This window comes from Vipera ursinii (assembly GCF_947247035.1).
Source record: "Vipera ursinii genome assembly, chromosome: 15".
NCBI classification, from domain to species: domain Eukaryota; kingdom Metazoa; phylum Chordata; class Lepidosauria; order Squamata; family Viperidae; genus Vipera; species Vipera ursinii.
The window spans coordinates 6465545-6479746 of record NC_139528.1 but is presented as its reverse complement, the minus strand read 5'-3'; the positions used below and the strand labels follow the sequence as shown (position 1 = coordinate 6479746).

The 14202-nt window shown below is 45.3% G+C and overlaps 1 protein-coding gene across 6 annotated transcripts in view; it reads right to left on the bottom strand.

The window, feature by feature from the left end:
* ITGA10 (integrin subunit alpha 10) overlaps window positions 1-14202 on the bottom strand; it is a 73944-nt gene that overhangs the window by 41462 nt on the left and 18280 nt on the right. For 4 of the 6 annotated variants that reach the window (XR_014493832.1, XM_083374171.1, XM_083374172.1 and 1 more), the window contains 2 exons: window positions 8135-8246; window positions 1597-1706 (listed from right to left, as the gene is read on the bottom strand). Coding sequence is in view for 3 of the 6 variants with exons in the window: in XM_083374171.1 (XP_083230297.1) it covers window positions 1597-1706; window positions 8135-8246 (222 nt within the window). In the remaining 3 variants the exon portion in view is untranslated. Of the gene's footprint in view, window positions 1-1596; window positions 1707-8134; window positions 8247-14202 lie in introns of those variants that run through there. The other 2 variants (XM_083374175.1, XM_083374174.1) reach the window with 2 other exon arrangements.

The window sequence follows — 14202 nt, the reverse complement described above, 5'->3', positions numbered from 1 at the left end:
CCCCACCCCACGATTGCAATTTATAGACATCTCCTATTAGGCCTGGACCTTCTGCTCATCTGAATCAGCTGCTAAAATTTGGCTGTGAAAAAAATGGAAGAATTTCTATGGTATAAAGTGGCTCTTTGGGCAAATCTGAGTGAAGGTACAAGTGTTTTGCCTCCCAGAAGGGGGTCCCATTTCCCCCCCCCCCAAAAAAAGGGGGGCAGAAAAATAACCACCCAGTGGCTTAGAAAGCCCCTCCGGAAGGTCAAAAGACCCCCTCCCACCACCAGCACGGCCCGTTCCTTTTTCAAACCATTAGGGAGCACTCCAAAAGATTGCTCTGTCAAACAAAGATTGGCACTGAATAACAGAATTACACAGATGAAAGGGACCCTGGAGGTCTTCTAGTCCAACCCCTGGCTCAGGCAGGAAAACCTATACCATTTTAGACAAATGGTTGTCCAGTCTCTTCTTAAAAACTTCACGTGTTGGAGCATTCACCATTTCCGGAGGCAGGTTGTTCCACTGGTGAATTGCCCTCACTGTCAGGAAGTTTCTCCTTAGTTCTAGGTTGCTTCTCTCTTTGGTTAGTTTCCATCCGTTGCTTCTTGTCCTGCTTTCGGGCGCTTTGGAGAATAGCTTGACTGCCTCTTCTTTAGGGCAGCCCCTCAGATACTGGAACGCTGCTATCATGTCTTCTCTTCATTAAACTAGACAGACCCAATTCCAGCAACTGTTCTTCGTATGTTTTAGCTTCCAGCCCCCTAATCATCCTTGTCGCTCATCTCTGCATTCTTTCCGGAGTCTCAACATGTGTTTTGTACTGTGGTTCCCAAATATAAATACTGATATTTGCGTCATGTAGGGATTGGGTGGCTCATCTGGTGACCTCCAAGATTTTTCACCCAGAAAACAATGACTCCACTCAGAATCCCACCCAGACTGCCCTGATGCCCCTCCACTAGTTCTGCTTATTTATTTTTATCCCATCTTTTTATCCCATCTTGATTATTTTTGTAAATAACCCAAGGGGGGGGGAACATATCTTATTCTCCTCCTTCCTCCTATTTTTTTGCTTTGCAATGACCCTGTGAGGTGGGTTGGGCTGAGAATGAGTGATTGGTCCTAAGTCAGCCAGCCGGCTTTCATGCCTAAGGTGGGACTAGAACTCACCGTCTCCTGGCGATTGGCCCAAAGTCACCCAGCCGGCTTTCATGCCTAAGGTGAGACTAGAACTCCTTGTCTCCTGGCGATTGGCCCGAAGTCAGCCAGCCGGCTTTCATGCCTAAGGCGGGACTAGAACTCATTGTCTCCTGGTGATTGGCCCAAAGTCACCCAGCTGGCTTTCATGCCTAAGGTGAGACTAGAACTCACCTGGTGATTGGCTCAAAGTCACCCAGCCAGCTTTCATGCCTAAGGCGGGATTAGAACTCACCATCTCCTGCTAATTGGCCTAAAGTCACCCAGACAGCTTTTGTACCTAACGTGGCACTAGAACTCACAGTCTCCTGGTTTCTAAACCAGTGCCTTCACCACTAGACCAAACTAACTCTCAGAGATTCATATGTCCATACATTTCTGAGTATGGTATGGATGCTTCAAAGTGTATACCTATATTGACTTTAGTGCATGTTGAGTTTTTCCTCTCTCCCACAATGCACTTGTAAACATCACCTTTCCGGTCATCTTCAGTTCCATCCCAAGGTGCACCCACCAGCATCCTAACGAGAGAAGCATCGGTGTTAGAAAGACTTGATAAAATTAAACCTCATCCAAAGCTAGAAATAAAATTACTGTGAGGCAAACGCGGGAGGGTTAAATAAAATTGCAATTGTGCCAGGAAAACTGTATCTGGGGACACCACATTTCCCAGAGTGGGCAGGTGGAGGGGGTCTGTTCTGAAATGAGCCTTGGTCAATCATGTAGGTGTGTTTTATGTTGAGAAATAAGAATAGAAAAGAAGAATAGAAAAGAGTGAAGTCTTTGAACAGCCTGATCTGTTTTTCATCTGTGCATAAAAATATAAGCCAGACAACCTCCTACAATTCACAATTCAAACATATTGTCTTTTCATTTGCAATTCTCCTGATTTTTTCATTGCTGCCAAAATGTAACCCACATATTCCTCCCGGCTTTGAGTAACGTGATGCATTTATCTTAGGGGAGAAAAAAGTATGTCTGGATGAAAACCGTGAGGTTTTGTTGTCGTTTATTTTCTGAGTGGCTCTCTTTGGTTACAGCTGCAACGTTTCCTTGCTTTCTAGGGTGAGAAAAGAGGCAGAAATCCCTTTAACACACCCACACCCCAATAATTTCTAAAGGGAAAAAAAGGAGGATTCAGATACGAATTTTGAGCAGCTCGCTCCATATATATTTTTTTTACCAGTGTAGCCCTGAGGTGATTTAATTTTGGTTTCTACAAATAAATGTTAGAAATTCCCCAACTGAAACCAACCTATTGTCCTGAGCACCTCAATGTCAAACTGATTTTTATTTTATTTTTTTGCCTATTCTGAAAGCAACAACCTAACTTTGAAAGTGAGGAAGGCACTGGCCTTTACAAACACTTCTTTTAGGGTTGGAATCATGAAAATCCAGACATTTCAATCGATCGATCGATCAGAACAGAGCTGGAAGGGACCCTGAAGATCTCCTAGTCCAACCTCTTGCTCAACTCGGAGACCATATAGATCATTTTAGACAAATGGTTGTCCAGTCCTTTCATAAAAGCCTCCAGTGGTTGTTCTCACTGTTATGAAGTTTCTTCTTAAATCCAGGTTGCTTCTCTCCTTGATTAGTTTCCATCTGTTGCTTCTTGTCTTGCCTTCTGGTGCTTTGGAGAATAAGTTGACCCCTTCCTCTTTTGTGGCAGCCCCTCAAATATTGGAATATTGCTATTATGTTCCCCCTGGCCTAGTCCTTTTTTTTTAGACTAGCCAAACCCAAAATCCTGCAACCGTTCTTCATATGTTTTCGTCTCCAGGCCTTTAAACATCTGAGTTGCTCTTCTCTGCACTTTTTCCCAAAGTCTCGACATCTTTTCTGTAATGTGGTGACCAAAACTGGATGCAGGATTCCAGGTGTGGCCTTACTAAAGCTTTATAAAAAAGGTAAAGGTAAAGGTTCCCCCGCACATGCGTGCTAGTTGTTTCCAACTCTAGGGGCCAGTGCTCATCTCCGTTTCAAAGCCGAAGAGCCAGCGCTTGTCCGAGGACGTCTCCGTGGTCATGTGGCCGGCATGACTAGACACCAAAGGCACACGGAATGCTGTTACCTTCCCACCGGAGTGGTCCCTATCTTTACACAGCGGTACTAATACTTCACAGGGGATTCTACGCCCCTGTTTATACAACCAAGGATTGTTATTTGCTTTTTTGGCTGCTGCTGCACACGGCTGGCTCGTGTTTAAGTGATCGTCCACTAGGACTCCGAGGTTCCTCTCAGAGTTACTGTTTTTGAGCCAAGTCTCGCCTAATCTGTACTTGTACCTTTGGTTTTTTTTCCTGCCTAGGTATAAAACCTTGCTTTTCTCACATTAAATTTTATCTTGTTGGATAGGGCCCACTGTTCAAGTCTATTGTTATGTATCCCGGTGCTGGCATCAGCATAGCAACAGCCACTAGGGGGCGTTGGCCTGGACGGTTTTGGCGGGAAACCTAGTTTCGGCGGGAAACCTAGGGCCAACCCCATTGGCTGGCCGCCTACCGGGCCAGCTATATAAGGAGGCCAGGTAGCCCTTGTTCTCCAGTACGCACCTCATACAATAAAGAGCTGAACATGTACTCCGGCTGGCGTCTCTTCCTTGCGTCGGACTCACTACATTACATCTATCAAGATATTTTTGGATCCTGAGCTTGTCTTCTGGGGCGTTGGCGATTCCTGTCAGACCCTCTAGGTCAGCAATCCCAAACTTTCTGATGCCAAAGATCGGTTTCGGAAGAAAACCTGTCTTCCATGGATGGGGAGGGGGATGGTGTTGTGCATGCAAACCAGATCCTGCATATGCGCAAATGAAGCTTTGCTCGTTCACCCACTGCTTGCGTGGCCCGCTTCCCAACAGGCTGCAGACAGAGTTGGGGAACTACAAATTCAGCCTCTTTTTCCCACTGAACAAGTTGGTTCAGGCTGCTGGAAAGCGCAAATTCACAATTCTGCTTCAGTCCAGCAGAATCTGGCTAAATTACAGAGTGATGGAGTAAAAGTGGTTGTTTCCTTGGACTCAAGAAGAGATAAACAGCGGACGAGAAAGTATTGGGAAGACAAACATTTGGAAGGAAGACAATAAGAGAAGAATATCAAAAATGAGGAAATTTCATTAACAACGAAAGCAAGAAAGAGTAGGCCAAAGAAGAGCAGTGCTTTCTAACTATGGATTTGGGGAGTGTTACTAACAGACAGTGGGTTACAAGAAGAACCAGTCAGTCTTGGATCAAATAAAGGTTAACTGGAGAAGCTCACAAATTTGGGGCATGTAAAGGGAATAAAAATGGTTTTGTGGAGCGGGTGAGTGAATTAGAGAAACAGAAGGCTAATGGATCAATGAATCCTCCGGAGCATTTCCTAAAGATGTAAGAATTGTCTCTAAATGCGGACATCGGTTGTGTCCATCTATTCATCCGAAATTGGGCCTGACTGAGGGCACCAAACAACTAACCAGACAAAGGAATAAAGAGTTGGGGACCCTACAATGAAACTGAAAAAAGTGACTTATGACCATTTTTCACACTTAACGACTGTCACAGCCTTCCCCAGGGTCGTGTGATCAAAATTCAGAAGCTTGGCAACTGACTCGCATTTATGACGGTTAGCGTGTCCCAGGGTCACGTGGTCATCTTTCGCAACCTCCTGCCAAGCAAGGTCAACGGGGGAGCCAAGTTGCTAACTTTGCAATTGCAGCGATTCGCTTACCAGCTGTGGCGGGAGAGGGCATAAAATGGGGGGCAAAATTCACTTAAGAAATGTTTCGCCCGGCAACAGAAATGTTCGGCTCAGTTGCGGAAAATAAAATAAGGTGGGCAACAATTTCCAACTGCAAAGAATCATCAACCATTAGGATACTTTGGTGTTTTTTTTCCCCTCTCATCAGCCGGTCACTAAATGGCAAATTTCATCCTCTGCCGTTCCCACCAACTTGTTCCTATGATTTCCTGCTATGTGGCTCATCCCATTTCCTGCCCCATCTGCGGAACCCATTCATCAGCTCCACCTCAAACCTTGTGGCTCTTTTGCCACAGTGGGGCAGCTGCCCAAACGGCTTGTCACTCTCAACTTTTATTTCTTGTTCTGAGTCGATCTTTGGACCCAGTTGCTGTATTCTCCCACCTGCATTCATCCCTAAACTATGTCCAGAGGAAAGGCAGCCAATTGTTCTTTTGTGTTTTATTAAATGTTTCACAAAACAGGCTGATGTTTGACTGGGGAAGTCCACAAGACAACTCAGAGTTGTCCTTAATGATTGAAAAAACAGAATTCTGTAGGCTGGCCGTTGGCAACAGGGTCGGAGTCCCAAAACTGAATGGCAGAAAAATCAAAGTACATTTTCAGACGTTGTGCTAAAGAGGTCCTTCCAATCAATCAGAATAGAGCTGGAAAGGGACCTTGGAGGTCTTCTTGCCCAACCCCTTATTCAAGCAGAAGACCCTCTACCATTTCAGACAGGTGGCTGTCCCGTCTGTTCTTAAAAGCCTCCAGTAATGGAGCACCCAGAACTTCTGGTGGCGAGCCGTTCCACGGGTTAATTGTCCTCACTGTCAGGAAATCTCTCCTTAGTTCCAGGTTGCTTCTCTCCTTGATTAGTTTCCATCCGTTGTTTCTTGTCCTGCCTTCAGGTGCTTTGAGGAATAAGCTGACCCCTTCTTCTTCGTGGCAACCCCTCAAATATTGGAACTCAGCTATCATGTCAGGCCACCCCCCAAACCTAAGCATGCATCCTTCAGTAGGGTTACAACACCTGTTCTTTCCTTACTCCAATATCCCCATTGTCCCTCTCTGTAGATGGCAAAGACAAGTTTCCCAACTGGCTCTTTCCTTGCAAGACCCCAGGCCGACCCCGCCATTTTGCCCCCTGTCCAAGGTTCCTCTCGGTGAGCACAAAATGATAATGGCCTCCTCAAGTCTGTCATAGAACATTGCCGTTTGCTACGGTACAGAATAGCAGAGTTGGAAGGGACCTCAGAGGTCTTCTAGTTCAACCCCCTGCTCAAGTAGGAAACCCTATACTTCAACTCCCAGAATTCCTGAGCCAGCATGGGGGAACTATGGCCCCTTCATGGCTCGTGGACTTCAACTCCCAGAATTCCTGGGCCAGCATGGGGGAACTATCGCCCCTTCATGACTCATGGACTTCAACTCCCAGAATTCCTGAGCCAGCATGGGGGAACTATGGCCCCTTCATGGCTCGTGGACTTCAACTCCCAGAATTCCTGAGCCAGCATGGGGGAACTATGGCCCCTTCATGGCTCGTGGACTTCAACTCCCAGAATTCCTCAGCCAGCAAAAAAAAAAGACACTCTTGGGAGCCTCCCGATACTCCCATATCACACCTCTCCTCCGTGCGCTGCACTGGCTTCCGGTTGCCTTCCGAGTGAAGTTCAAGGTGCTAACAATGACATACAAAGCCCTACATGGCATGGGTCCGGACTACCTACGGGAGCACCTTCTGCCGATGTCAGCACCCCACCGTCCTGTGCGCTCCCACAGAGAGGGCCTCCTCAGGGTGCCACCGCTCAAGGAATGTCGGCTGGTGGCCCCCAGAGGGAGGGCATTCTCAGTGGGTGCGCCGGCCCTCTGGAACAGTTTACCAACCGAAATCCGGATGGCCCCCGACCTCCGTACCTTCCGTCGCGACTTAAAAACTTTCCTGTTCCAGCAGTCCGGCCTGGCATGATAGCGTTAATTGGGGTCCCAGTTTGTTTTCACTATTGTTTTTATTACTTTTTATTGTTCATCTGTATACCTTCCTTCCTCTGTACACCGCCCCGAGTCCCTCGGGAGAAGGGCGGTTTATAAAAACTAATAAATAAATAAATAAATAAATAAACTATGGCCCCTTCATGGCTCGTGGACTTCAACTCCTAGAATTCGTCAGCCAGCATGGGGGAACTATGGCCCCTTCATGACTCGTTGACTTCACCTTGCAGAATTCCTGAGCCAGCATGGCTCAGCTTGGAAACCTCTCCATTTCTCCTTGGCATGGCTGGCTCAGGAATTCTGGGAGTTGAAGTCCACGAGTCATAAAAGAGCCAAGGTTGCCTACCTTTCCATTTCAGACCAAAATGATTCAACTTCAGAGTGACACCACAGCTCTCTATTAAAAGAAGCAGAGGTTTCTTTATGGGGTCCTAGGAGAGGAAGCAGGGAAAATCACTCCACACAATGCAGGTCTTCCCCGGTCCAGCACCCCACAGGATGGCTATCCTAGGGGACCCCAAGGCAAAACCTGAGACTTAAAGAAACCTCTCTCAGGCCTCAGAGCTGCACCTGCACAACTTCATCTTGGTTAGTAACCTGAACCTTAATTTGTTCTTTTGGGGCTGATCGTGTTGTACAACCCCCCCCCAACACACACACGACCACCCATTTGAATACATTATACAGGTGGACCTCGACTTATGGCCACAATTGAGCTCGACCTTTATGTCGCTAAGTGGGACAGTTAAAAGTGAATTTCATCCCATTTTACCACCTTTCGTGCCACCGTTGCTAAGTGAATCACTGCAGTTGTTAACTTAGTAAAACAACTGTTTAAGTGAACCTGGTCCCCCCCCTCTTGACTTTGCTTGGTCAGAAGGCCGCAAAAGGGGGGAATCACCTGAAACCCCCCCTCCCAGGACTCTCTGACCGTCATAAATATGAATCAGTTGCCAAGCATCCGACTTTGGATCACGTGACCCAGGCAGGAATGCTGCAACGGTCGTAAGTGTGAAACATGGTCCTGAGTCTCTTTTTTTTCCAGCGGTGTTGTAACTTTGAACGGTCACCCAATGAACTGTTGTAAGTCGAGGAACTGCCTGTACTTATCCCTTGCGTCTGATATAGTCCATGAGAGTTTACTTCTTTATTGTTGATTTTTGGGTGGGTGGGTGGGCAGACGAAGGAGTAAAAATAATAATAATAAAAAAGCAGGCTCAAAACAGCTGCACAAACTCACCATTGTTGCTCCTGAGCTGTGAACTGCAGGACTTTATAGCCGAACTGGGCATCCGGAGGCCCACGGAAGATCTGAGGTCTTTTCACATCGATGTTAAAGGGGGTGACCCAGCCTGGAGGGAAGGAAAAAGACTCTGCTGGTTGGGGAATTCTGGGAGTTGAAGTCCAGAAGTCACAAAGCAGCTAGGTAGGCAACCCTGGCTCTTTTTATGACTCGTGGACTTCAACTGCCAGAATTCCTGAGCCAGCATGGCTCAGCTTGGAAACCAGCGTGGCTGGCTGAGGAATTCTGGGAGTTGAAGTCCACGAGTCATCAAAGAGCCAAGGTTGCCTACCCCTGGTCTAGGCCAACCTTGGCTCTTTTTATGACTTGTGGACTTCAACTCCCAGAATTCCTGAGCCAGCATGGGGGAACTATGGCCCCTTCATGACTCGTGGACTTCAACTCCCAGAATTCCTCAGCTAGCATGACTCAGCTTGGAAACCTCTCCCTTTCCCCTCAGTGTGGCTGGCTGAGGAATTCTGGGAGTTGAAGTCCACGAGTCGTAAAAGAGCCAAGGTTGCCTAGCCCTGGTCTAGACACTCAACCAGATGGTTAAGAATCCTTGGGAACTTCTACTCTGGCAGTACTCTGCAACCTTCATAACAAAAATTGGTCCCTCTTTAAGTCAGCCTTTCAAATATGTTAGATTGTGAACCCCACAACTCCTAAGCTAGCCTTCCATCAGCAAACATGCTATACGGGAGTGGTGGGTGTTATCATGCAACACGTCTACGGGAGTTCATATTGGGGAGGATTGAATTAAAACATCAGCCTGAGGGTTGCTTATCTGATTGGTTTGAGTTATTCAGCCTGGCTGGGAGTTAAAGTACACACATTTTCAAGCTGCTTCGGTTGAGAAACACTTACAGAATAATCAAGGACCTTGGAGGTCTTCTAGTCCAACCCCCTGTTCATGCAGGAGACCCTTCCCCTCTTCCATTCTCCTCCTCCTCCTCCTCCTCAAAATAATAGAGTTGAAAGGGACCTTGGAGGTCTTCTAGTCCAACCCCTTCTGCTCATGCAGGAGACCCTTCCCCTCTTCCATTCTCCTCCTCCTCCTCCTCCTCCTCCTCCTCCTCCTCCTCCTCCTCCTCCTCCTCCTCCTCCTCCTCAGAATAATAGAGTTGAAAGGGACCTTGGAGGTCTTCTAGTCCAACCCCTTCTGCTCATGCAGGAGACCTCTATATAATTCTGGACAAATGGCTGTCCAGTCTTTTCTTAAGGTGACAACAGGACTAGAGAAAGCGTCTCATACAAAAGGCATATAAAATGCTTTGCTAATGAAAACTAGTGCATTTCGTTATGTCTTTGCAAAAGAAAGCAAGGTAAATGCATTGGCTTGAAACATCTCTCTCTCTGTGTCTCTCTCCCCGATCATCTCCGGCTAAGCTCATCCACACCTCGCTTCCTCAACAACAGCTCAGTGTGTGGAAAAGAGCACACCGTTGAAGGCTCCTGCGAAAGGATGTGTGAGGGAAGGGTGTAGTCCACCCCTCCACACAATGCCACCTCTGTCCACGGCACCACAGCCTGCAAACTCCAGAAAAAACAAGGGAAATGAGCTAGAGGGGAGGTGTGCAAAAAAAGCAACCGAAACTTTTGCTATTTCTTTCTTTGCTCATTCATTCGTTCGTTCGTTTGTTCATTTATTTACCACTGTTTTGGACTGCCCATTTCCCTCAGAGAGACACCCTGGGGACTTTTCCTGAATGTGATCTTCACTTGGCCAACCCTGAGAGAGCAACTTCTAAACTTTTGCTGTCTGTCTGTCTGTCTGTCTGTCTGTCTGTCTGTCTATCTATCTATCTATCTATCTATCTATCTATCTATCTATCTATCTATCTATCTATCCTTAACCTGTGTCTGTGCCTGCCTGCCTGCCTGCCTGCCTGCCTGCCTATCTATCTATCTATCTATCTATCTATCTATCTATCTATCTATCTATCTATCTATCTATCTATCTATCTATCTATCTATCTATCCTTAACTCTGCCTGCCTACCTACGTACCTACCTACGTACCTACCTACCTACCTATCTATCTATCTATCTATCTATCTATCTATCTATCTATCTATCTATCCTTAACCTGTGTCTGTGCCTGCCTGCCTGCCTGCCTGCTTGCCTGCCTATCTATCTATCTATCTATCTATCTATCTATCTATCTATCTATCTATCTATCTATCTATCTATCTATCTATCCTTAACTCTGCCTGCCTACCTACGTACCTACCTACGTACCTATCTATCTATCTATCTATCTATCTATCTATCTATCTATCTATCTATCCTTAACCTGTGTCTGTGCCTGCCTGCCTGCCTGCCTGCCTGCCTGCCTGCCTGCCTGCCTGCCTGCCTGCCTGCCTATCTATCTATCTATCTATCTATCTATCTATCTATCTATCTATCTATCTATCTATCTATCTATCTATCTATCTATCTATCCTTAACTCTGCCTGCCTACCTACGTACCTACCTACGTACCTACCTACCTATCTATCTATCTATCTATCTATCTATCTATCTATCTATCTATCTATCTATCTATCATAGAGGTTAAGGATAGATAATTAAATTGAGTTCTTAAATTGTCCTGGCCATGGCGACTTGCTCCATTCTGCCTTTTGGAAAGTGCCTCAAAGGGGTACAGGTTGTTCTCAACTGATGAGGAAAATTGAGCCCAACATTTCTCTTGTTAAGTGAGACCTTTGTTAAGTGAGCTTTGCTCCATTTTATGAACTTTCTTTGACTGCCTCTATGCGGCCCACGTGAGGTCATTTAGAAATCAAAAATAATTAAAGGTACACCATGCATGCAGTGCAACTTGCATTGCTTTTATTTTGAAGAAAACTACTTTTCCCCAATTTGCTTCTGTGCATGTGTGCCTACGCACCGTCATGGTATTCAAACCCATATAATTTAATGCTTTTTATAAAGCAATAGCAATAGCACTTAGAATTATATCCCGCTTCACAGCGCTTTACAGCCCTCTCTAAGAGGTTTACAGAGTCAGCCTTTTGCCCACAACAATCTGGGTCCTCATTTTACCCACCTCGGAAGGATGGAAGGCTGAGTCAACATTTTTATAAAGCAATAAAATTAATATTGAATTAAGTCTGAGATGGTATAGATTCTCCTGCTTGAGCAGGGGGCTGGACTAGAAGACCTCTAAGGTCCCTTCAACCTCTATTCTATTCTATTCTATTCTATTTTTCATTCTATTCTATTCTATTCTATTCTATTCTATTCTATTCTATTCTATTCTATGCCGTAATTCTATTCTATTCTATTCTATTCTATTCTATTCTATTCTATTCTATTCTATTCTATTCTATTCTATTCTATTCTATTCTATGCCGTAATTCTATTCTATTCTATGCCATAATTCTATTCTATTCTATTCTATTCTATTCTATTCTATTCTATTCTATTCTATTCTATTCTATTCTATTCTATTCTATTCTATGCCGTAATTCTATTCTATTCTACTCTACTCTACTCTACTCTACTCTACTCTACTCTACTCTACTCTACTCTACTCTACTCTATTCTATTCTATTCTATTCTATTCTATTCTATTCTATTCTATTCTATTCTATTCTATTCTATTCTATGCCGTAATTCTATTCTATTCTATGCCGTAATTCTATTCTATTCTATTCTATTCTATTCTATTCTATTCTATTCTATTCTATTCTATTCTATTCTATTCTATTCTATTCTATTCTGAATCACTCCATGAAATTAAGATTTTTCTGTTGCTTTCCCCAGAAAGAAAGGAAATAAAGATGCCTTCCTAAGCTAACCACAGAGAGCTATTAAGTATACAGCCACTGCTGCTCTTTGCAAGGCCCGCGGTGGTTTTTCCCACAAACAGCCCAAAATGCTGATTTTCTCCGCAGTGGGTGCAGCAGAGGGACTGAAATGCTGGCGAAGGAAGTGAAGCCCGCGTTTAATTTAGAAAACCCATTTCAAAGGGGGGGCAGCCCGCTGACCGTCCGCGTTCAGCTGCAGAGAACCCACCCGATGCACGCTAAGCCTCAACAACTCAGCAACTTCAGAGCAGCCAGCATCTGCACCCATTGGTCTTTTACTGACTTGGTTAAGAGATTAACTGCCACCTGATTCCAGGTATGTGTCATTTAAATCAGTTCTCTGCCACCAGGCACGCTCTCAATTTCAGTAGGCACCTCCTTGCCTTCAATGGTGCAGGAAGACGTTTGCGGTGAAGATCCCTGATTAAATGTCTGGATACAAATATTATAAAGATCATCGGGAAGATGGTCAGCTGCAAAACAAGGTACCCCACCTGAACCCTAACCTTTACAGGTAGTTCCTGACTGACAACAGTTCGTTTAGCGGCCGTTCAAAGTTACAACGGCACTGAAAAAGGGACTCATGATCGTTTTTCACACGTACGACCTTTGCAGCATCCCCATGATCGTGTGATCAAAGTTCAGACGCTTGGCAACTGACTCATACTTATGACCGTTGCTGTGTCCCAAGGTCATGTGATCATCACCTTTTGCAAGGGGGAAGCCAGATTCACTTAACAACCAGGTTACTAACCTATCCACTGCGGTGATTCACTTGACAACTCCAGCAAAAGGTCGTGAAATGGGGCAAAACTCACTTAACAAACCACGGAAATGCTGGGCTGAATTGTGGTCGTACGTTGAGGACTACCTGTAGTTTACTCTCAAAAGATACTCCCGGGGGACTGTAATCTAAGGCCGAAAAAGGGATGCGATAGGTGCCATGTAAATGTCACTTTGTGCCTGAAGCCCAGTTTTCAGCACAATGACGCCCCTCACTGGGAAGGATCCTGCCCACCCAGAATCAATCCCAGAGAAATGGAGTGTGTTAGAAAAAAAATGTGCTGCCTTGAGGCACCAACTTGTTTGCACAAGGTCTGTGAACAGAAGTCCATTCAGCTGCACTCGTGCATAGGCTCTGAATGACGGTGGCTCAGCATGAAAGCTCTGCCCAGCTCTGCTAGAAAGAAGGAGTAACTTCTTCTTCTTCTTCTTCTTCTTCTTCTTCTTCTTCTTCTTCTTCTTCTTCTTCTTCTTCTTCTTCTTCTTCTTCTTCTTCTTCTTCTTCTTTTCTTTTTCTTTTTCTTTTTCTTTTTCTTTTTCTTTTTCTTCTTCTTCTTCTTCTTCTTTTTCTTTTTCTTTTTCTTTTTCTTCTTCTTCTTCTTCTTCTTCTTCTTTTTGTTTTTCTTCTTCTTCTTCCTTTCTTCTTCTTCTTCTCCTCCTCCTCCTCTTCTTCTTCTTCTTCTTCTCCTCCTCCTCCTCTTCTTCTTCTTCTTCTCCTCCTCCTCCTCCTCCTCTTCCTCTTCTTCTTCTTCTTCTTCTTCTTCTTCTTCTTCTCCTTCTCCTTCTTCTCCTCCTCCTCTTCCTCCATCTTCTCTCTCCTCCTCTCTTCCTCCACTTCCTCCTTCCTCTCCCTTCTCCTCTCCCTTCTTCTCCTTCTCCTCTTCTTTCTTCTTTCTCTCCTTCTCTTCCTCCACTTCCTCTCCTCCTCCTTCTTCTCCTCCTCCTCTTTCTTCTTTCTCTCCTTCTCTTCCTCCACTTCCTCCTTCCTCTCCTCCTCCTTCTCCTTTCTCCTTTCTCTCCTTCTCTCTTCCTTCACTTCCTCTTTCCTCTCCTCTTCCTTCTCCTTTCTTCTTTCTCTCCTTCTCTCTTCCTTCACTTCCTCTTTCCTCTCCTCTTCCTTCTCCTTTCTCCTTTCTCTCCTTCTCTCTTCCTCCACTTCCTCCTTCCTCTCCTCCTCCTTCTCCTTTCTTCTTTCTCTCCTTCTCTCTTCCTTCACTTCCTCCTTCCTCTCCTCTTCCTCTCCTTTCTTCTTTCTCTCCTCTCTTCCTCCACTTCCTCCTTCCTCTCCTCTTCCTCCTCCTCCTCCTCCTCTTCCTCCTCCTCCCCCTCTCCCTTACCCACTGTGCTTATTGCCAATTGGCTAGGCAACTACATGATGCACCCATTTAGTTTATTAATCAGCCATTACCTTCTTCTTGGACATTTTCTT